Consider the following 24485-nt stretch of genomic DNA (forward strand, 5'->3'; position numbering starts at 1 on the left):
AAAATAAAATATCCACATACCTTCAACAGCTTGTAAGTAACTGTTCCAAAACCCCAAAGCTTTTACATCAGGTAATGTGTGTACTGTAAAAAGATCACTAAGGATTTTTGCAGAAAGACTCTCAGGTTTATGACACAGGATGCTACAAAATGCTTCTGGATAAGCCTGAATTTTCTCCAAAACACCAAGGGTTTTCAGACCCTGCTTAAAACTTAACAGAAGAAAAATAATGAGCCAACATTCATACATGTGTGTCTGGTATTATATTAGGGGATATGTATTTCCAGCTAATTTATCTGGCATTTTTTCAAAACAGCTAATGATTTTTAAAAAACAACCAAAAAAGTCCTACAAGAGACAATCATATTTTCAGATGTGAGGAAAAAGAGAAGATATGGATGTACTACATGATACTTTCAAATCCATAAGCAAATACATTAATATAAAATGACTATTTTACATACCTACATTATTTGGCTATTTATAGTTTCAAAACTAACAAGTTTTTATTAGTAAGAAAGATGTCAAAATCTGAAGTGTTTTACACTTCAAAGCTAATTATTATAAAAATTAAGTTTCCCAGATATTACCAAGAGTGATAAATCTTCATTACATAAAAATGTAAAACCTATGTATTGTTAAAAAGAAATTAAGATAAAGCAAATGATAGATATTTAATATATATGACAGAAAATTAATTTTATGCAAGGAATACAAATTCTTCTGAAAGATCAATAATAGGGAAAATGAACAAAAAATATCTGATTAACAAAAGAAATGCAAGTTAACAACTGGGTATTTTAAAATGCACATTTTCATTAACAACCAAAGAACAGACATATTATTTTTGCCTGACTTCCTAAATTTCCTATTCACCTCCTCAGATACTCTTGTGTGTGAGTGGGATTTTGTATGTGAGTGGGACATAAGTTTTAGAGTGCCAGGAGGAGAATGTTATGGTTTCAATGTCTCATTTGAAACTCATGTTGAAATTTAATGGCCAGTATAACAGTATTGGGAGATAGGGTCCTTAAGAGGTGATTAGGTCACAAGGGCTCTGCCCTCATGAATGGATCAATATCATTATTGTGGGAGTGGGCTCCTGATAAAAAGGGTGAGTTCATCCTGATTTCCAGGGCACATCTCTGTCTTGAGTGCTCACTTGCTCTTCCACAATGCTATGACACAGCAAGATAGCTCTCACCAGATGTTGAGCAGATACTGGCACTATGCCTTTGAACTTTCCAGCCTCCAGAACTGTGAGAAATAAATTTCTTTTCTTTATAAATTACCAAGTCTCAGGTATTGTTATAGCAGCATAAAATGAGCTAAAAACACACATATGTTAATCTGTTATCATTAAAAAGAAAAACAAATAATAAAAGAATAAACCACAAAAAAATTGCCAAAATGGTTACTTCATAAAAGGTTGAATGGTAGATGGACATAGTATGGATGAAACCTATACTTCTTTGAATATACTTTCAGTATATTCTTATTATACATTTGACTTTGGAACTATACAAAACATTTTATATAATTTTAAAATAAAATGAAATTTTAATAAAAATTAATCACTAAAAATAAAAAATGAAAATGCAATTTATGCCCAATTTTTAGTCACACAGAAAATATTCCAATGACTTATAAGCACAACAATTTGATAATGTTAGTACTGTTATTCTGAGACTATTGGTTATGAAATGTGGAATAAATCACATGAATAGTTACTTCATACTCAAATTCTCCAGTGTCGTTAAAAACTGGAATTCTCAACACGGGACAAAGAAAATGTTAAGTAAAAATCATGCAATAGGGAATCTGAATTAGAAGTATCAGGACACACTCATAATGGATCTTTAAAAAAAGTTTCATTTAAAAAAAATAGATAAAAATAGATTTAAAAACCCTTGACTTTTCTAATTTGGGTTCACTGAAAAGTCCTAGATACCATGACCAACCCAGCAAAACTAAGACTCTCTAGCATCCAGACTGCGGTTGTGAATTACCCATTTCCCATTAAAAATAACAAAGGTTCCTTAGGCTAAAATGTACAAAATGAGTCTGAAACACCTTGTGATACCATATAGCAAAAAAGCTTACAAAGACCATTAAGGCTCACATCAAAAGAATTAAAAACAACAACATAAAGAGACTTATACTGATCCAAGACATATAAACTTCAGTAATGATATTAACTATGAAGATTTTAAACACACCAAATATATTTAAATCTATGGATTAATGATACTATATATGTATATATATATATATTTTTTTATTTTTTATTTTTTATTTTTTTGAGACGGAGTCTCGCTCTGTGGCCCAGGCTGGAGTGCAGTGGCCGGATCTCAGCTCACTGCAAGCTCCGCCTCCCAGGTTTATGCCATTCTCCTGCCTCAGCCTCCTGAGTAGCTGGGACTACAGGCGCCCGCCACCTCGCCCGGCTAGTTTTTTGTATTTTTTAGTAGAGACGGGGTTTCACCGTGTTAGCCAGGATGGTCTTGATCTCCTGACCTCGTGATCCGCCCGTCTCGGCCTCCCAAAGTGCCGGGATTACAGGCTTGAGCCACCGCGCCCGGCCTAATGATACTATATTTTTTAAATTAATTGATCAGGTTTGAGATATCATCTGGTATTGGCTTTAAAATAATACTGGAGTCAATAACAAGGGTAGGATATAGATGAACAAGACAGGCACAGGTTAGTAAGTGTTAGATCTGGATGGTGATTACAGACTACTTTCATATGTGTATTTCCATTATTTAAAAAAATTGTAAGAGTGTAAGGAGATACATAAGTTGTCTAACTTATACCAGTGCTCTAAACTAAAAGATAGCAAGAATCATACATAATGGTCAATATATATACTACCCAGCAGATAAAAGGTACTCAATAAATAGTTATTAAATGAATGCACAGAGAATAGTTGGCTCATGTGGTAAGAGTTTTAAAAAGAATATTTTTTAGAAAAAAATTTATAATCTGAAATAGTGATTATTTCTATGAAAGCATCATACATTTACACAATTCTTTATTTTTTTTGAGAGGGGGTCTTGCTCTGTCACCCAGGCTGAAGTACAGTGGCATGATCTTGGCTCACTTGGGTTCAAGCAATTCTCTAGCCTCAGCCTCCCAAGTAGCTGAGATTACAGGCACCCAACACCATGCCCAGCTAATTTTTGTATTTTAGTAGAGACGGGGATTCACCATGTTGGTCAAGCTGGTCTCGAACTCCTGACCTCAAATGATCCATTTGCCCCAGCCTCCCAAAGTGCTGGGATTACAGTCGTGAGTGAGCCACCGCGCCCGACCTACACAATGCTTATTAAATGATCAGAACAGTAATCATCCCAAAAAGGCTTAAGTTATTATTTTAAAAGAGCATTTAAATTTTTTTCTGAGAAAAACATCTCACTTATTACCAAATATATCTCACATTACAAGATAATTAACCACTTTAAACATGTAATTTGAGAGAGCCATATATTAACAGAAACAACTTACCTTTCAAAGGGTGCTTGGACTCTCTGAATTACATGGTATACAAGTATGTCTTTTACTAACATATATTTATCACTTAATGTCGTTACAAGTCTGAGACATCCAATTACCTCAAGGTAGTTATAGCATTCATTTATTACTGACTTTAAGTCAGCTACAGTTGTTGCAGTATTTATCTGTAACAAAGGAGAAAATACAGCCACTTTACCCATTTACTTTTGAGTGACATGCACATTTCAAATGATATTTATACTCACATTTCTGAGTACATATGGGTGCAGTGAAAGTAAACCAAGAAGTATTTTTCTAGAATAAATGTCTGATGATCCAGTTCAACAAATTTGTCTATTTCTGCCTTTAAGAAATCCAGAGTATAATGAAACTATTTGTAAAAAAGGAAATAACTGACACTGAAAAATTACATAGCACTAGGTAAGACTAGCAACTAGGGAGGCTGAGGTGGGAGGCTTGCCTGAGGCCAGAAGTTCAAGAACAGCCTGGGCAACACAGCTAGTCCCCTTCTCTAAAGAGGAAAAAAAAAAGGCCTGTTGTAGGTGGTATATACCTGTAGTCCTAGCTACTCGGGAAGCTGAGGTAGAAGGATTTTGAGCCCAGGAGTTGGAGGTTCAGTGAGCTATGATCGTACCAATGTACTCCAGCCTGGGTGACAGACTGAGACCTTATCTCTTAAAAAGAAAAGAAAAAAAAAAAGGAGAAAAGTTACCTAGCACTAGATAGGCAAGAAAGATGACCTGAGAATTCATGAAAAAGAATATCAGCTGAAAATTAAAAGATGGACAGAATTTTACCAAGAGCATTTTAGTGAACAGCGTAAACAAAGAAATACTTGGCCATTTATGTGCAAGACACTTCCATACAGGTAAGCTCTTAAAGGTACAGATGGAAAACGTTAAAAATAGGAAACAATCCATTAACAGAAAATTTACTTACAATTTCCTTTTCCTAAAACATTCTTAGAGATTTACATGACTTCTTCTCATTCATTCAAAATCTCTGCTGAAATCTCTGAAGTTTTTCATGACTATTATGCTCAAAATACTATCTTTACACCCTGTCAGAGTAATAATTGGGTGTATGTTGCCTCATCCCTGCAAACCCTCAACCCTGCTGGGCACATAGCCAAACTTTTGCTGCAGCTAGGTGGGGCTACATGACTGTTCAATGGGATATAAGTAAAAACAATGTCTCAAATTTCCCGGCTTTCAACTTCCACTTTTCTCCTTTAAGAGCGACCTTCAACCATGTGGATGAAGACAATAATGCTAAGTGTTACCCGATAATGAGAGGGAGCAACTCAAGTCCTTAGATGGTTTTGTAAATCACAATGTATCTCGAAAACACAGGGCCATCTGTATAAAGGGCCAGATAGCACTTTATGCTTTTCAAACTATATGGTATCTGTTGCAGCTACTCAACTCTACCACTGTAGTGTGAAAGCAGTCAGATCAGTAGCAAATGGACATGGTTGCCCAATGTAACTATTTACCAAATAGGCAACAGGCCAGAACTTGACCTACAGGCCATTTTTTTTGCCAACTCGTAACGCTAAAATCTAGACAATGGATTTTACAGAGCAGTAAACATCTGCCTTTTTTGAGCCACTGTTTTTCTGTGTCTACGTGATACAGAAGTTTAGCCTAAAACCTAACTTATATATACTCCAACCCTTATCTATCTCCTTTTTTTATTCTGTTGTATGTATGTATGTATGTATGTATATATTTATTTATTTGGGATGGAGTCTCGCTCTGTTGCCCATGCTGGAGTGCAGTGGTGTGATCCTGGCTCACTGCAACCTCTGCCTCCCAGGCTCAAGTGAGCCTTTCAAGTACCTGGGACTATAGGCGCACGCCACCACACTCGGCTAATTTTTTTGTATTTTTAGTAAAGATGGGGTTTCACCATGTTGGCCAGGCTAGTCTTGAACTCCTGACCCCTGGTGATACGCCCGCCTCGGCCTCCCAAAGTGTTGGGATTACAGGCATGAGCCACTGCACCTGGCCATATTCTGTTTTATTTAGCATTATCATACATTTTACTACATGATGGTATATTATATTTGTTGTTTATCTTCTATGTTCTCTCTTAATGTAAACTCCAAGAAGGTACTGACTTTGCCTCACTACTCTATCTTTAGTAACAAAACAGTACAGAGTACATAGTATTTCTTAAATGAATAAACACTGGATAAAAAGTACAGAAAATGGAGTAGATAAAGCCATGAAGAGAAGTGAAGGTCTTAAATGCCCTAATGAAGAGCTTAAACTTTGTTCAACAGGCAATGAGAAGCCATTGGGGGATTCCTGAGGAAGAAAGCAATATAGTCAAAACTGTACTTTTGGAAGAATCATCCCAAATAAGAATATTAGAACAACATTCTAATTGTCTAAGCCTAGGGAAAATTTGAGTTTGGTAAAAAAGGCACACTAGAAATAGGAAGTAAAGGTTGACGATAAGTCAGTCTTAGGGATAGGTGACTTGACATACAACTGGAAAATGGAGGAGTATGAAAATGACTCTCCAGGACAGCTTGGAAATAAGAAATCTCTTGGAAAGAAAAGGCAAATAGGTAAAAACAAAACAAAAAAGCCCCCCCCCCCCAAAAAAACAATCAAACAAAAAATTCTGGGAAAAATACTATTTTCATCTTAAACATGTTGGACTCAATGTGCTACAAGACCCAGGTCTTACCTGTATATAAGAGTTCAGAGGCTCAAAAATACAGGTCTTTGAATCATTCAGAAAGATTACAGGAGAGAAGAAGCAATCCAAATAATAAAGAATGAGAACTGTTAAGACAACACCGAAATATGCTGTTTCAGGGGTAAGAAGAAAAAGAAGTAAGAAGTATTAAAGAAGAGAGAATCATCAGAAGTAGGAGGAAGTACAATATTAAACAAAATATTGCAGAGAAATTCTAAGTGGTAATTGCAGAAGTCACAGCAGATGAAAAATTAGAAAAGGCCTTTGGACATGGATATTTAGAGCCTCGGATATAAACTATGAACTAGCTAACTTGAGACTTGTGGTAGGGACAGAAGCCTGATTACAAGAAATAAAGAGGAAATAGGAAGTAGAGACAATGAAGCTTAAATACACTTTTTTTTTAGTAAAGAGGACACAAAAGGAAAAACAAAGAATTAAAGGGGTCAATTTAAAACACAATGTTAGGATAAACAGTCTTAGGGCAAATGAAAGAATTGTTATAATACACTATAGCAACTCACACTTCAGCAGTGCTCACTCTGTGATTTAGAAACTGAGGTTGAGTAAGATTAACATGCCCAAAGTGACACAGCATATAGTAGTTATAAGAGCTGGCATTCAAGGTAAAATCTGACTTCTGAGCCTATGCTTTATTTTATTTTACTTTATTTTATTTTTTGAGACGGCGTCTCCCTCTGTTGCCCAGGCTGGAGTGCAGTGGTGTGAGCTCGGCTCACTGCAACCTCAATCCGCCGGGTTCAAGTTATTCTTGTGCCTCAACCTCCAGAGTAGCTGGGAATATAGGCACACGCCACCAAGCCCGGCTAAGGCCTATGCTTTTAATCATTAAACAACACTGTCTGTTAATTGAGAGAATGGATAGAGTATGCTTAAGTAGGAGGGAGGTTAAGGAAGAAAAGTTAAATGGCTGACATTGTCTCAGTTTCTAAAGCAGTAACATGTTGGCAATGACACCTATATGGCATTATGATAAATGAGTGTTTGTATATGTGACATGTTTAGTACAGGACCCATTATAAGTGCTGAATAAATTGTAACTATTTTTCGGTGGATGCATTTTAATAAACAGATCCATTGCTTACCCTGATTATAATCTGTGCCACATCAAAGTCTGAAACATCATCTAAAATTGGCTGGGTATTTTCTGGTCCATAAACAAGGCAGTTAAACAAGGTTTTAGAAAAGAAACCAGGTGAAGGACCACCATGAACTAAAGAAATGGCAAGCATTTTGCCAGCTTCATAGTAAAGATTCTCTTTCAGAGCTGTAAATACAGATGAAAATATATCAAATACACTTCTATTATAATAAGATCACCATCATTTTAAATATATATTAAAAATTAGTCCAAAAATCTAAGCATTAGATAAATATAATGCTTAGAAGCTACCATTATGTAGAAAATATAGATCTCACCTAAAATACAAAAAAAGACACATTTTTCTGAATATAAAGTAAAAATCTATTGTAGAAAACATAAAACACAATAAACATACCACCATAATAACCACTGTAAACACTTTGGTGTAGAGTCATGTACGATATTAGGATGTTGTGGTCAAGAATGGATGAAATACATTAAAGGTGGTCCCTAAGATTACAATGAAGCTTCAAAACTCCTATGACCTAGTGATGTTATACTGTCATAGCACAATGCATTACCTTTTGTATATTTAGATATACATATACTTACCATCATGTTACAATTGTCTACAGTATTCAGTACAGTAACATGTTATACAGGTTTGCAGTCTAGAACCAATAGGTTTTACCATATAGCCTCGGTGTGTAGTAGGCTACATCAACCAGGTTTCCATTAAGTACACTTTAGGATCTTTGCACAATCATGAAATTGCCTACTGACACATTTCTCAGAACATACCCCTGTTACTAAGTGACAAATAACTGTATTTGTACCTCTTTGTGTATATAAATATAAAAACAATTTGACTTATGTTTTATCCACTTTATTGTAAACTTTTTATCATACTGCTCAAAATTACTCAAATCTATAGTTAATAAATGTATTTAGACTAACTTAGAGACGTACTATAATGCAAATCATCCCCCTATTACTGGCTATCCTGGCTAAGTGACATTTCCAACTATATGAGACATAATGTTATAGTCAACATCTACTCACATATTCTTGTTTATATTTATTTGATTAGGATTCCTACATATGGTATTAGTAGGTCAAAGGATAGGAACATTTTTAAGGTTCTCGATCTGTATCACTAAATAATCTTTCCCAAAGGCACAAATTTACTCTCAACAGTATATGCTGTCTTACCTTACTGTCAGAGCTTGAATTAAAACTGTCATTTCAAATGTATTAGCAACTCTGATGTGTCAAAACAATCAAATATATTTTTCCTTAATTTTTAAATTGTTGAAAGCAACTTATTAATAAGGGACATTAACAATACCTGCACAATAATCTTATAAGTTACATATTCATAATCACATTTTACAGATGAAGAAACTGAGATCCAGAGAGAGTAAGTAACTAAGGATGTAAAGAACTAGATGTGTACAAACTTGACTTCAGATTCTGTGATTTAAATTCACGTACTCTCCACTATACCAAAGCTGCCTTGAGTTAACATTACTATTTGGAAAGCTTTTTATTTATTTTTATGTTTTATTTTAAAGGGAGTTTATAATTAAACTGTGTGAACCATACAGAGTAAAAATGATGCTTTAGGCAATGGTGAGGATGTTTACAAAAAATATAGCAGGAAATTCAAATGAAATGAAATGAAATGCCTTCTCATTTTCTTTCGAATTTCCTATTGCAGCAAAAGTAGTAAAAAAGCCCCTAAAAGAGAATGCTAGAATTACCCACTGTTTTGAGATGCCTGTTATAATTACCTTAAGTTCTCACCAATAGTAAAGACAGAAAACTATCATATACATAATTGTGAAAAAAAAAAATTATTGCAAACAAAAGTGTACTGAAAAACTGGTTACATGTGGACCAGGAAACTATGTTACAAAAACTCTATGTTAACTGCAAATTCCAAATATACAAACAAGAAGAATTCAAATAATCATCCCCATTTGGCCACTCTATTAAAATGACATTAGAGTGAAGATAAAGTTACACTTAATCATGGATTAATTTTTAGAAGAATATTGCTATAAAGAATGTATATTCTTAAATAAAAAATGTTTCACCACAAAATTTACTTTTTCAACTGTCACTCCCCCTTCCCACTTTCCTGTGATTCTATCAGTAGTTTATTAACAAAGTGAACTGTATATTTACAGCACAGGTATTAAATATCAATTCTAACCAGCTATCTATCTCTTTTTCTATACATGTGATATTTGGTATATACAACAATAAAGAAAATAATTACCTTGAGAATTTAGAGACAAGTTCTTTGACAAGGACCCTTCAAACAATGATGAGTTCTCAAGATGTTGCATTAAGAGACTCAGAAATTCTTGCTTTGATCCAGGATGCTCACTTCCAAAATTATCATTTTCAATAACATATGCTACTTCAATTGCATATGAAGGATTAAAGTTTTGATTTCTGAATGCATCTAAGGCACTAGTCCAGATATTGGCTTTGTTGATATATAATCTTTTAGTTTTTTTTTTAATTTGGAATCCTAACTCTATTAATAGTGTTGATACATTTCTTCTAAATTTGCTGCCTTGCCTATAAAACATGAATTTAAACATAGAGATAAGTACTTTAAAGTACTTTATGTGAAACAGCAGTTATATAGCCAATAAAACATGACGAGGGAAAAAAAAAGATTAATAGGATATTCTTCCCCAACTTCCATCCAAAATCGTACCATTGGCTGCTACTAGAACCAAAAACAGTTATTTGATAATCTTAGTTTTAAATTCTTGATTCCTCACCCCAATCTTTTACCAAATTAGAATCATTTACAAGAAAGTTGATAGATAATTATCTCAAATTTAACCAACCAGTGAATTCCAGTTTAATAATCAGAATCTCAGGCCGGGTGTGGTGGCTCACACCTATAATCCCAGCACTTTGGGAGGCAGAGGAGGGCGGATCACCTGTGGTCAGGAGTTCGAGACCAGTGTGACCCACAGGGAGAAACTCTGTCTCTCTATTAAAAATACAAAATAAGGCCGGGCGCGGTGGCTCAAGCCTGTAATCCCAGCACTTTGGGAGGCCGAGGCGGGCGGATCACGAGGTCAGGAGATCGAGACCATCCTGGCTAACACAGTGAAACCCTGTCTCTACTAAAACAATACAAAAACCTAGCCAGGCGAGGTGGCAGGCGCCTGTAGTCCCAGCTACTTGGGAGGCTGAGGCAGGAGAACGGCGTAAACTCGGGAGGTGGAGCTTGCAGTGAGCTGAGATCCGGCCACTGCACTCCAGTCTGAGCAAGAAAGCGAGACTCCGTCTCAAGCAAACAAACAAACAAACAAAATAAGCCGGGTGTGGTGGCGCATGCCTGTAATCCCAGCTACTCGGGTGGCTGAGGAAGGAGAATCACTTAAACCAGGGAAGCGGAGGTTGCGGTGAGCCCAGATCGCGCCATTGCACTCCAGCCTGGGCAACAAAAGCGAAACTCTGTCTCAAAAATGACAAGAAAGAAAGAAGGAAAGAAGGAAAGAAAGAAAGCCCAAACTCTCACTTTCCTGGCTAATGGCTATAATTAAGTTTCTTAATTCTAGTTTACTTCACGTTTACTATATCCTTTTTTTAAAAAAGCAAATGTAATCTCTGCTTACTATGTAAGAAAATGTCTTTGAGAGATTACACAGTATATTTTAAATCATAAAGTCATAATTAACAGTAGAGCTAATATTATAAACAGAATTCATAATTCCTAAAATAGTACCTTTTAGTCTAGACCAGTAAGTCACAAAGTGTGGTCCCAGACCAGCAGCAGCATTACCCCAGAACTTGTCAGAAATGCAAACTATTGAGCCCTACAGCACATCTATAGAATCAGAACCTGTCAGCATGAAGTCCAGCAATCTGTTTTAACAATCCAAGTGACTATATAAACCAACCAGCACAATCACTCCTTCCCTCAGTTTCTCCATCTGTAACTGGAATTAATGTTCTCAAAAATAAATTTGTTTTGGGCAATGCCCATGGATCATTTTCTATACCAAGTATGAATTTGTCCCACCCCAAGACATTACAGTGCCCTAGTGTGGGCCGGGTTTTGCTTTTTCTTTTTTTGTATCATCCTCTCGTCATTAACTCACGTTGAATAAAAGCCAAAGTCCTTTGGAAAAAGACAATTCTTCAGAAACATACCTTTTTTATACCAGGTTGATTCCTTGCTCCCGCCTGATCAGGTGAATGTTGATGCTATTCTTCTAAGTATGACTACATGTTAAAGCAGGAGCAAGGAGTCAAGCTTCCCTGGTGTAACATCTTTGGAAATCTAAATATTAAAATTATTTTAAAATAATGTGAACATCTATTTTGATACTAAAAGTATAACAATATTTGTAACAGATTTTTCCGTAGAGTTAACACAAGTGGCATAGTAAAACAGATATTCTTCAAATTTTGAAGAGTACTTAATATTCTACCTGTCTACAAATTCAGTTATCAAATGTCTTCACAAAAATTATCTTTACTATCTTCTAAGGTTTCAAACTTGAAACTTTTTTTTTAGAGACAAGGTCTTGCTGTGCCACTCAGGAGAGAGTATAGTAGCATGATCATAGCTCATTGCAGCTTGACCTCCTGGGCTCAAATGATCTTCCCACCTCAGCCTCTTGCCTAGCTAGGACTACAGGTGCACACCACCATATCTGGTTATTTTCTTAAAATATTTTTGTTGAGACGAAGTCTCATAACATTGCCCAGGCTGGTTTCAAACTCCAGGGTTCAAATGATCCTCCCACCTTAGCCTCCCAAACTGTTGGGATTACAGGTATGAGCCACCATACCCAAACTGAAATTATTTTTAACAAGAAAATATTTCATCATGCTTAGCGACTAATTTTCTACTTCTTCCCTATTGGGTAAAGCAAGGCTCTAAAAACTCTTTTGCAAATCTATATGAACATAAAAATCTTAACTACAGCTGAACAAATACCCGACATTATAAAGATGTAATTCCAATCTTATTTAATTAAGATTTTGAAAGTAACTTATTATTTTGCTATCTTTTTTTTTTTTTGAGAGAGAGTCTCGGCTCTGTCACCAGGCTGGAGTACAGTGGCACAATCTTGGCTCACTGCAATCTCTGCCTCCTGGGTTCAAGCGATTCTCCTGCCTCAGCCTCCCAAGTAGCTGGGACTACATATGCCCAGCTAATTTTTGTATTTTTAATAGAGATGGGGTTTCACCATGTTGGCCAAGATGTTCTTGATCTCTTGACCTCGTGATCTGCCTGCCTAGGTCTCCCAAAGTGCTGGGATTACAGGCGTGAGCCACGACACCCAGCCTATTTTGCTATCTTATGGGAACAGAAATTAATGTGATAATAGTATGTACGCCTTAGACTTTCTAAAGGGAAGAGCTGACATTTAGACTCCTGACATTGACAGAAAACAAGCAAACAATGATTATAACATCAAAGCTCACACCTGTAATCCCAACATTTTGGGAGGCGAAGGTGGGAAGACTACTTGAGATCAGGAGTTCAAGACCAGCCTAGGCAACATAGCAAGATGTCCATCTCTACAAAAATTTAAAAATTAGCTAAGCATGGTGGCATGCATCTGTAGTTCCAGAGACTTGGTAGGTTCAGGTGGGAGGATCACTTGCACCCAGGAGGTTGGGGCTACAGTGAGCCATGATCATGCCACTGTACTCCAGCCTGGTAACAGAGCGAGACTTTATTTCTAAAAAAAAGACAAAAGAAAAAAAAATTTCTACATTAAATAGGATTCTTTCCTTTTAATAAGATGACATGGTATGCTTGATATTTTAATTTCCTGTCTTACTCTATAATCAAATAATATTTTAAGCACATTTTCTAGATCAGTGTTTCTCAAACTATCTTGAAAGTGATCTATAATAAAACATATATTTTACATCATTACTCCATACACAAAAAAATTAATTAGGATAGATACACTTTTCCCAAGTATGATGCATTTTGGTATTTTGTATTCTATTCTATCCCATTTCATTTTCTTTAAAATGCTGGTTGCATTGATTTCATGATCAAACGCTGGGTCCTGAAGGCTGAAAAACACTCTTCTAGACTACTGTATGATCACCTAATATTCTAAATGTGTATGGCATTTCCTATCATAATTTTCTCCTAATAGATTTTTATGTATTTCTCCAATTCAAAATACATACCTCAGTAGATCTTTACTCTGGGATCCAGGTGACTGCCTGGGTAATTTAGGTGATGACTCTTCCAACAAACAATCTGTAATCCCCACATTATTAGAGTTGGGTAATACATGTTTTTTGGCTTTTTGGAACTCTCCTACAGATTTAAATTTCCATGTTAGCATAACAGAGATATAGGTAAAACCTTTTAAATAATACACATTTGAATAAAAACTTTATTCAAAATTACAAAATTACCTGAATTGTAGATAATACCCCTACATTCCAAACACTCCCAATTTTGCTCCCATGACCGTAGTGAGGAGCAGGCTAAATGTGTGCCACTGGAACCACAACACTGACAGCGCTTTATTTCCCATTTGCTGAGGACATAAAGAAAAGCAGATACTTACATTTTGTTTATTCTAGTTTCAACCACTAGCCATGTCCACAGGGTCTGCCTTCTTACACACACACACACACGCACACCCACCCACCCAATCGATTTTCTAAAGGAGGAAAAAGATTATCTGCTTCTCTAAATATCTCTAATGTAAAAACCAAAACTAACTTATCACACTCATATGCACATACACAAAGAATATAAACATCAGACAAAATATGATTAAGAGGGAGAAAATAAATGTTCCTTTCTACTTAGAGATGACTATGTTTACAGGGAGATTGCTGTGTCAGTGTGTCTGATATGGAAGAAACATTCAGTAAATTTCAAGGTGAGGACTATTTCCTAAAATAAGCTTGCTCAAACACCTCAGGTATTGTGCAGTTCAACAGAATCCAGACCTCCTACCTGATTCATATTTATATTCTCTGTCATCTGTTCCCAGCTCCATGTTTCCCCACTGTGCTATGTGATGTATGCCATCACATATTCATATTCATATTTTCTCCATGACTATGGGTGTGGGCTATAGTGTGGGGCTCCAGCCTTTTTGTTGGGTATGACTACACCTTCTCTGTTTAGAAACAGATTTAGCTCCCTGCGTGTATGAAAGTGTGAGTGGCAAGAGAGGGAACTAGACATCATCCCTACCCCAGAGGTGGGGACATATCATCCCTCTGTGTGGGTGTGCGTATGTTAGTGTGTGTCCTCTATATGTGTGAGTCTCTGCCCAGTGACAACAATAAGGAGGAAGAAACAGCTAACCTAAGTGCTTATTATGCTCCAAGTCCAGTTCTCGCTGTGTTCATATGAAAAGTTTAATCCTCACAATTGTGGAAGGTAGATAGAACCACTGTTACTTCCATTTTAAAGAGGAAATCAAGGCAGAGAGGGGTCAATAACTTGTCCACTCAAGTTCACATTAGCCAAGTTTCAGATTGAGGTTTCCACTTCAGTTTATCTAGCTTCAGACATGCTCTTAAGCACTAACTACACCGCTTTTCGCTAAAACTGCCTTCCTTTCACTAGGATGAGACGGTGTGAGATTACAAAGCAGTCATTCAGACAGACAATATCTTTGTCCTAGGACGAAAAGTTGTAGCTACTGATTGAGAGACCAATGGTATACAAGAAATACATATAGGAAAAGAACAGCCTAAAATAAATTTGAAAAATATCAATATTATGAATGTATTGCTTCTTAAAATCCTATATACATTATGTCATCTATGCCTCAGCAAAACTCTTGAGGGAGGTATTATTGGTGTTAATGAATGAATAATCAGGGTCACTAGATAAATAACACAGGCAAGAATACAGTTACTTGACACCTTCAATGAGATTTCTGCCTTCTAAGAATTTTTGGTTTAACAGCATTAAATTTAAATAACGCCAACTATACTCTAACAAGCACAATGAAGGGAACCCCTAGCCCAGAGTAGGGAATCAGAACGAGGAGAGCTGCTTATGGGAAACTTTCCAGAGCAGGCTAGACCTTAGCTGAATCTTCACAATTATGTAGTAGCTGATTCAACCTTGTTTCATGTAACAAGGCTCCCAATATTCTGCTCTATACACTGAGCTTACTATGTTAAGTAAGATTACGTAACAGTGATAACAATTTATTGAAATTTCCTATATAAATTTTGTAAACTGGATTTGTTACTTCTTATCTACATCTTAAAAAATGAAGATACTCTTGGTTCCTACTGTGCAACACAGTATGCACAAAATGACTGTTAAATAAAAGAGCCACTGACATTACGAAAGAGTAATCAATAAATTTCAAATGTCAAACCCTTTTTATAGTGGTCCAAAAGAAACAGTGCTAGATGAATCTAGTTAAATTACCCTCTAGAACAGTGCTGTCCAATAGAAATACAATGTAAACCATATATGTAATTTAAAATTTTCCAGTAGCCACATTAAAAAATATAAAAAAGTTAAATAATATATTTTTACTTCCAAAATATTATCATTTTGTTCAATATGTAATCTACATAAAAATTATTAACAACAAATTTTAAGTTATTTGGTCATATAAGTTCTTTAAGTCATAATAAAATGACTATGGGCTGAAAAGTGTCTCCCTGCACTTCATATGTTGAAGTAAATCTTAAATCCTAGTACCTCAGAAGGTGACTGACTATACATGGAGATAAGGCCTTTTAAGAGGTAATTATGGCTGGGTGTGGTGGCTCATGCCTGTTATCCCAGCACTTTGGGAGGCTGAGGCGGGCAGATCATGAGGTCAGGCATTTGAGACCAGGCTGACCAACATGGTGAAACCCCATCTCTACTAAAAAAAATACAAAAATTAGCCAGACAAGGTGGCATGCGCCTGTAATCCCAACTACTCGGGAGGCTGAGGTAGGAGAACCGCTTGAACCCTGGAGGCGGAGGTTGCAGTAAGCCAAGATCGTGCCACTGCGCTCCAGTCTGGGCAACAGGGCAAGACTCCATCTCAAAACAAACAAACAAAAAGAAGAGGTAATTACAGTAAAATAAAGTCAGATGGGTGGGCCCTGAACCAATGACTGGTGTCCTTATAAAAATAAAAGAGATTAGGACATAGACAACACACCAGAGGGACAACTCGTGTAGACACAGCTAAAACACAGCCATCTGGAAGCCAAGGACAGAGGCCTCAGAAAAAAACAAATCTGTCAATACCTTGATCTTAAACTTCCAGCCTCTAAAATTATGAGAAAATAAATTTCTTTTAAGCTCCCCAGTCTGTGGTATTTTGTTAATGGCAGCCCTAGTGAATTAAGTCTTTGGTATGTATTTACAGCACCTTGCAGTTTGGAAAAGGGAAATTTCAAGTGCTCAAGAGCCACATGTAGCTATTGGCCACCAGATAGAACAGTGTGGCTCTAGAAAATAGAGTCTCATGATAATACAACAGAGAAATAGGTTACAACTATACTAACCGCAAAAATTTCTCTGTAAACAGACGTAAATGTGCATTAGAAAATATCCCTCATCTCAGTTTAAACTTCTAACATCCTAAGAGCAAAACTACGTTTCACTAACTATAAAACCTACTTTCTCAGCAGAAGGTTTAAACAAAGAACCGCTAAGAACAACTGAATTTTCAGAAATACCTATCAGGTGCATTATAGTCTCGCCCTTCTTTGCAACGACATCTTCGAACATCACAACGCTCATGGTGCTGCAGAAGCTCTTGATAAGCGTTTTCCTCTAATTCCCAGGAAGCATCTCTATGAAAGAAACAAGATATAAAATATGCTGTGACCTATAAATAATGTTACATAAGAGGATCAGGTATGAATCTACAAATAAAACTTTTTTTTTTTGAGATGGAGTCTTGTTCTTTCGCCCAGGCTGGAGTACAGTGGTGCAATCTCGGATCAAGAACAATTCTCCTCTGCCTCCTGGGTTCAAGCAATTCTCCCTGCCTCAGCCTCCCAAGTAGCTGGGATTACAGGGGCCTGCCACCATGCCTGGCTAGTTTTTATATTTTTTAGTAGAGATGGGGTTTCGCCATGTTGGCCAGGCTGGTCTTGAACTCCTGACCTTGGGTGATCTGCCCGCCTCGGCCTCCCAAAGTGAGGGGAGGGATTACAGGCGTGAGCCACCATGCCTGGCCTAAAATAAAAACTTTTATATACTTAGGAGAATAATAAAATGTGTCCTTTTTAGGATTTTCTTTAAAATATAAATCCATTAGCGTTATTGTATCATACAGTAAATTAGTCTCAATGAATTTTCACGATAAATGAAAAGTTAACAATAAATTTTTTACAACACATTTTTCTAAATATTTCACTTTCGATTTTTAATTTTAAGTTCACTATCAATATTTCTGGATTCTTCATGCTTAAGTATTAAGAAAATTCTTACATATTTTAAATCACATCTTGATTCTCTCAATTTATACATACCATTTTGAAGTCTCTTATAATTGTGTACAAAGTCAATTAATCAAAATTAGACATAGCTGAGCTACTTATAAAGAGAGTATAAATCAATGAATGAGACATTTATGACACAGTCCTTGCTTTCCAAGAACTGGCCATCTGGGGGAGGAAGTTTTGCATTTCACCATTTGAAATGGCTACCTGTCCATGCTCACTGAATCAGATATAGGTGATCATTTCCATTGCTATTAAATCCTACATTTAAAATACCTCTTTTCATCATAAGGCTAAATGTTACTCACTTTTCAGGAATATGAATTCCCATTCTCAACATCTCTTTCTGAAAGATGTCACTATTACTGCATATTGTACACCTAAAGAAAAACACTCCCGCATTTATTGCTTGAACCTACAGTGGAAAATAGAAAGTCTACTGTTAATGATTTAAGTCTGTTATCAGGTGATGTATTATGTAACAGAACATGTGCTATTTTTAACAATATATTATGAAAACATTTTCTATGCCAGTGGGTTCTCAAACTTTGTCCTTATAAACTAAGTTATCCCACTGCTAAAATCTAGAATTCTTTTTTTCCCCAATGGTTTAAAAAAAGCTAATTAATACTTAGCTTTACATCACCCATATAGTTTTTCAATCTTATTGTGTAATGTTATTAAATATTGTGTTGTCCTCTAAAATGTGAGAAAAAAATGAAGCTCCTGAGTTACTTCATCTAGAAATGGCATTTAAATGTTACATAAAAATCATCACTGGTTCTGTTTTTAATTCAAACTCTAAGAGAGTTTTCTTCCCAAAACGAGAGAAGTATAAAACCTATCCTCATTGCTATAGCAAATATAGATACAGAAGCACCAGACAGAGGGTACTCAGAAGGAAACAGGAAACTGTAAGCCTACTGGAAAGAGTAGCCAGTCCCCAGCAAAAACTAGTAGCATGCATTTAATTAACATATAGTTAACTCCTGCTTTATAGATGTCAAACACCATGCCTCTAGAAGGAACCAACCCTTTTGACACTTTGATTTAGAATTCTGGCCACCGGAATGGTGAGAGAATAAACTTGTTTTAAGCAGCCAATTTGCTATGGCAGCCCTAGGAAATGAATATACTACCACTGCCACTAACTGAAATATAACAGTGGTATATAAATGGAAAAATGATTAAATGAATCAATCATTAGCAAAATACAGAACAGTACCTAAAACATCTTGGAACCCTTAAGATTGCAATTAAAATGCTCACTGATTCAAGGATTACAGAGTTACTGCTGACCCCTTTGAGCACCACCTAGGTCACTGGAGAATACTTGGCCAACCTGAAACTCTCCCAATGAACTGACAACAAGGAATTCTAGTTTGAGTTCACAAATGGGACTCTTCTTTTCAAGGGTTCACAAAATACATAGAGAGGATTCAGGTGTTTTAAGAAAATAAGTATAGGTTGAATATCCCTAATTCAAAAATCCAAAATGCTTCAAAATTGGAAACTTTTTGATATTATGTACCAAAAATAAAACATGACAGATTCAACTTCAAGGAATTCTAGTGAGTAGGTATACAGGTATAAAACTACAATATTGTGTAAAAGTATGTGTGTATTTTAAGTATACACATGAAAGAAACATGAAGGAGTACCTAAGTCTACACTGATAAATACATCAGAAGGTTAGTAAAGCACAAGCTAAGTTTAGAAGAAGAAATAGAGGTTTGCCAGGAAAATAGGACAAAAGACATTCCAAGGATGGGGAATAATACATATGAAGTTTCCCCAGCAAGAGAGAGAATGTGCAATTAGGAAAGTACAATTAATAATATATTTAAGGATTACATTCTTGCCAAACTGAACTAAGTAGAGGCTAGGTAGGTAAGTTAAAGCCAGCAGTGTGAAGAATAAATTAAATAGGCAATAAGGCCCCAGAGAAAGACCAACTAGTGGTCTACCAAAAACAGTGTCTGAAATTAAAGCAGTGACAGTAGAATTACAATAAAAAGGATACACAGAATATACTAAGTAGACTTGATTACACTTGGAAAATGATTTATGGATGGTGAAGAGAGAAGCTAAAACAACAGGTTATTGAAATCTCTGCATCTAAAGGATATTTGAGCAATTGCAGACAGATGCCAAGATCTTTAACTAAATATGGTATACAATAAAAGGAAATATCTGGTAGAAAGGGGAAAAAACAGGATAAGACACATAGAAGATACCAACAAGACTAGAGCAACGATAGAAAAATCCAAGCTGAACAAAAATAGTGATAATTCTCTAGACACACAGTGGAAAGTTTTTACCAATTTCTTTGATATCAATCTCTAGTCTCTTCTCCCAAAATCCCAATGTATAGCATTTGTAGTGGTTAGAAATAATAACATTTGTTTAACCACATACAGCTATCTAGATTGGATAAGACTCCATGTGCTATTTCAGTTAAGAATACCAGAGTACAAAAGTTATCGGAACTCCTTTAGAGAGAGTGACTCAAGAATTAGCCCCATCCTTAGTATGCTCTAATCAAGTATAGTAATAATTGCTTAGTGATATTTATTGTAGATCGGTGTCCATGTGGCTGTGATCTTCGGTTATATTTGCATAAAGTAGACCGAGTCTTTTTTGTTAGTAATATTATTTCTACTTTTTTAACGACAAAATTAAAAGTCGGTATTTTCAGAATGTTCACAAAAGGCCTTAACTACTAGGTCAAGTTTGAGAACCTTTCTTCGCTTAATTATTAACATATAAATGAGAAAAATCTTACGAAAAATAACATACTGCTACAAAATTAACAAGATGACACATTTGGCAGCAATTATATTCATCCAAACACAAACCCTTAATTAAAACAAATTACTTTTTAAAGATTCTCATATAATATGAATAGGTAAGGATAACACTTCACAATGTTGTTTATTAACTGCACTCTCTAGGATCCTTTTATAAACACCTCTTTGCAAGTATTAAACGAATTTCTAATATTTCCCCAACAAAACAGGCTTCATCTAGCTTTTTTTTTTTTTTTTTTTTTTTGTTTGAGACGGAGTCTCGCTCTGTCACCCAGACTGGAGTGCTGTGGCTAGATCTCAGCTCACTGCAAGCTCCGCCTCCCGGGTTCACGCCATTCTCCTGCCTCAGCCTCTCGGGTAGCTGGGACTACAGGCGCGGCCACATCGCCCGGCTAGTTTTTTGTAGTTTTTAGTAGAGACGGGGTTTCACCGTGTTAGCCAGGATGGTCTCGATCTCCTGACCTCGTGATCCGCCTGTCTCGGCCTCCCAAAGTGCTGGGATTACAGGCTTGAGCAACCGCGCCGGGCCCTTTTTTTTTTTTTTTTTTTTTTTTTTTTTTTTTTTTTAAGATAGAATCTTGCTCTGTCCCCCGGACTGGAGTGCAGTGTTACTATCTCGGCACACTGCAACCTCTAACTCCTGGGTTCAAGTGATTCTCCTGCCTCAGCCTCCCGAGTAAATGGGATCACTGGTGTGCACCACCAAGCCCAGCTAATTTTTTTTGTATTTTTAGTAGAGACAGGGTTTCACCATGTTGGCCATGCTGGTCTCGAACTCCTGACCTCAGGTGATCTGCCCTCCTCAGCCTCTCAGAATGCTGGGATTACAGGCTTGAGCCACTGTGCCAGACCTTCATCCTGCACTTTTAACTGAATAATCCTAAGTATGAAAGTTCAAGGTCCATACCAAAAAAAAAAAAAAAAAAAAAAGGCATCAAACTTTACTACTTTTGGTACTGTTAGTATTTTTAAGATTTTATTGAAATAAGATAATTTACATCTTTTTCTTTTTCTGAGACAGAGTCTTGCTCTGTGGCCCAGGCTGGAGTGCAATGGCGCGAACTTGGCTCATTGCAAGCTCCACCTCCTAGGTTCATGCCATTCCCCTGCTTCAGCCTCTCTAGTAGCTGGAGCCTGCCACCACGCCCAGCTAATTTTTTTTTTTTTTTTTTTGTATTTTTAGTACAGATGGGGTTTCACCGTGTTAGCCAGGATGGTCTTGATCTCCTGACCTCGTCGTGATCCACCCACCTTGGGCTTCCAAAGTGCTGGGATTACAGGTGTGAGCCACCACGCCCGGTCTACATCTTTTAATTTTTAAAAATATGTCTGTGGACAATTAGTAATAATAATCTTTCATTTTACTAAACAATAATACAATTTAAGAAACAGTAGTAAACTTAAGCTTATCAGCTCGCACTTTCACATGTACATATTACATATTTGATGTTACTAATAACTGAAATCTTTTGAAAGTTTTCAAGTATTTTCAGAATCAAAAAAATATTAAATTGTCTAATGTGTGTTTTATCATATTCTATTTACTTGAATAGTAGTAATAAGGTTTGATACATAAGATGACTCTCAAAGAACCAATATTTTTAATTAATTGACAGTAATTAACTCCCTGTTAAGAAGTTATGGTAAAGTGTTTACCAAAGGGAAGAAAAGCCTACTAATGTTTAAATATCTTAACTTGCTATCAAGCTTCTTATCATTTCAAATATCCTGGTTTTCCAGCTTAAATATGTAAATGAAACTTAGGAATTAAAATCTAGTTTATTCACTGTGAAATCAAACAGAATCCTTAGGTAAAAACAACAAAATTCTGTAAGTATAAATATACACTAAAAAGTTTCATCTAAAGTATTTTTTGAATCTTAATTGTATACTTAAATAGGGTGAATTTTGTATATAAAATGTGCTTCAAATTAAGTGCTTTAAAGCTGTTTTAAAACTAACAAGTGATAAGCGCTAATACACACGTCAATTCTTTCTAATTTAAAATTTAAATCAGCAAGCCATAATTTTATATCAATCAGAGAAAGCTTACAAAACATGTATCTTACCTGTAAACAGTCTCTATGAAACCAAGCGTTCTTACAACAAGGACTTCGTAATATGTTATAACTTGGAATAGGTTCAATAAATTCCAAGCAAATGGTGCAAGGTAAGGACTCTCTATAATTATTAGATGTAATTATTTGAACAGGTCGATGGTTCCAACAAAATGACCTAAAAATGCAAATTATTTAAAAAAAAAATCTCATGAACTGAAAGCAAAACTTGGAAAACACTGTAATTCACATATATAAAATAAAATTCATTTGTGTCTGTCTCATAATTCACCCACAACAGACTGAAGACTTAAAAATTAAGTCTCACGATCTATGACCAAGGAGAGAGCTGAACCTTCGAAATCTGAACTTTTCTGTAGTGAGACTTACTTATACAGAATTTCAGAAACTAATTATTATGTTGAGAATCCTATGTAATATTGCCAGCAATGCAGTATACACATTATTGTACTCAACTACTGGGTACATACTGTTGTGCTCAAAATCGTATAAAATTAAAGAAGGCAGGAACTTATGCCTAAAAAATAGTTTAGTCATATAACACATCAAATGCAACTAATAACCTATTACCAATTCACTTTATCTCCATTTGTGTTTTCTAAACTGTAGTTTTCTTACATGGTAGCAATCCATTAAATAGGTCAAAAATCCAAATACTAAAAGAAATAGAACACTTATGATACCAAATGTCAAAATTCATAAAATCTTGATGTTTAAAGTTGTACTCAGGAAGCAAATATTTTCAGGGGTATCCTAGGGCATAATATTTATTTTGTGGACTCAATCAAATTTACATGCCTTTGATTTACTCCATGAGAAATGCATACAGCCCTGTGAAGAGTAAGTCGACAATAATTCTAAAGAGGGACACAGAAATCTAGAATTATGTAAAGGTGGAGATTTTCATTTAATTATGGATAAATTAACAATTTCATGTTATATCCAAAAGCTGAAATTTGAAGAAGAATACTAATCATTAGGTCCATCCTAGACATGGTAATTCTCAAGACTTGGTACACAGAAATGACCCCATAAGGGTGGGTAGGAGGGTAATATATAATGTTACATCTAAACTCTGATGCTCTAAACAGAAAATTTATACTAGTATTGTATCATTGGGATATATATTTTCCACTATTCTTTAACATTGAACTTTCAAATTTAGCAGTTAAGTAACTCACGCAAAATTGCCAGTAAACTGGAAAATACATTCTCTCTGAAGTCCACATGGGAAATGATAACTTCGTTTACATCGAGGTGCAACACATCCAATTGAAGCACCATTTTTCTTGCAAACACAGCATTTCTAGAAGAATATGTGAAAACAGGGGTCACAACATAAAAAATCTGAGTACTATAATATGATCAAGACATAAATAAATACTCCTTGTGGGGAATCTGAAAATTATTTCTTCATGTAACAGCTGTGATAATGGTATGTTAAATAAATTTCCTGAAAAAACTGTTTTACCCAGAAACAATCTAAAGACAACAAAGATTCACTCCTATAACAATTTCGATAAAGAAAATATCTCTTGCCTAACATGTGGATAAGACAGAGAAGCCCCTTTTCCTTCCTACTAAAATATTTTAAATTGAAGGGTTTACAAACATAAAAGCTATATACATAAACATCTCATTGAAATCTCAAGAGAAAGCACATAAATTAGGCAATGCTCATCAAGAATAGGAAAATACTATAAACCAATTTGTAAAAAAATGCCTAAGATCACTCTATTCTGACCAAATGAAAAAGTGTTAAGACACCTATAGTGGATTTAGTGTGGTCTCCAAAAAATTATGCTCAGG

At 35.6% G+C, this 24485-nt stretch overlaps 1 protein-coding gene across 1 annotated transcript in view; it reads right to left on the reverse strand.

Moving 5' to 3' along the window:
• The window catches only part of G2E3 (G2/M-phase specific E3 ubiquitin protein ligase), a 60698-nt gene that overhangs the window by 4565 nt on the left and 31648 nt on the right, over positions 1–24485 (reverse strand). The window contains exons 5-14 of the mRNA XM_023227428.2: positions 23858–23982; positions 22668–22833; positions 18097–18203; positions 17018–17134; positions 13766–13890; positions 13532–13664; positions 9618–9925; positions 7335–7516; positions 3508–3680; positions 21–211 (exon numbers count right to left, since the gene is read on the reverse strand). Coding sequence (XP_023083196.1) covers positions 21–211; positions 3508–3680; positions 7335–7516; positions 9618–9925; positions 13532–13664; positions 13766–13890; positions 17018–17134; positions 18097–18203; positions 22668–22833; positions 23858–23982 — 1627 coding nt within the window. The remainder of the gene's footprint in view (positions 1–20; positions 212–3507; positions 3681–7334; positions 7517–9617; positions 9926–13531; positions 13665–13765; positions 13891–17017; positions 17135–18096; positions 18204–22667; positions 22834–23857; positions 23983–24485) is intronic.

The sequence above is a fragment of the Piliocolobus tephrosceles genome, chromosome 6, assembly GCF_002776525.5.
Source record: "Piliocolobus tephrosceles isolate RC106 chromosome 6, ASM277652v3, whole genome shotgun sequence".
Taxonomy (NCBI): Eukaryota; Metazoa; Chordata; class Mammalia; order Primates; family Cercopithecidae; genus Piliocolobus; species Piliocolobus tephrosceles.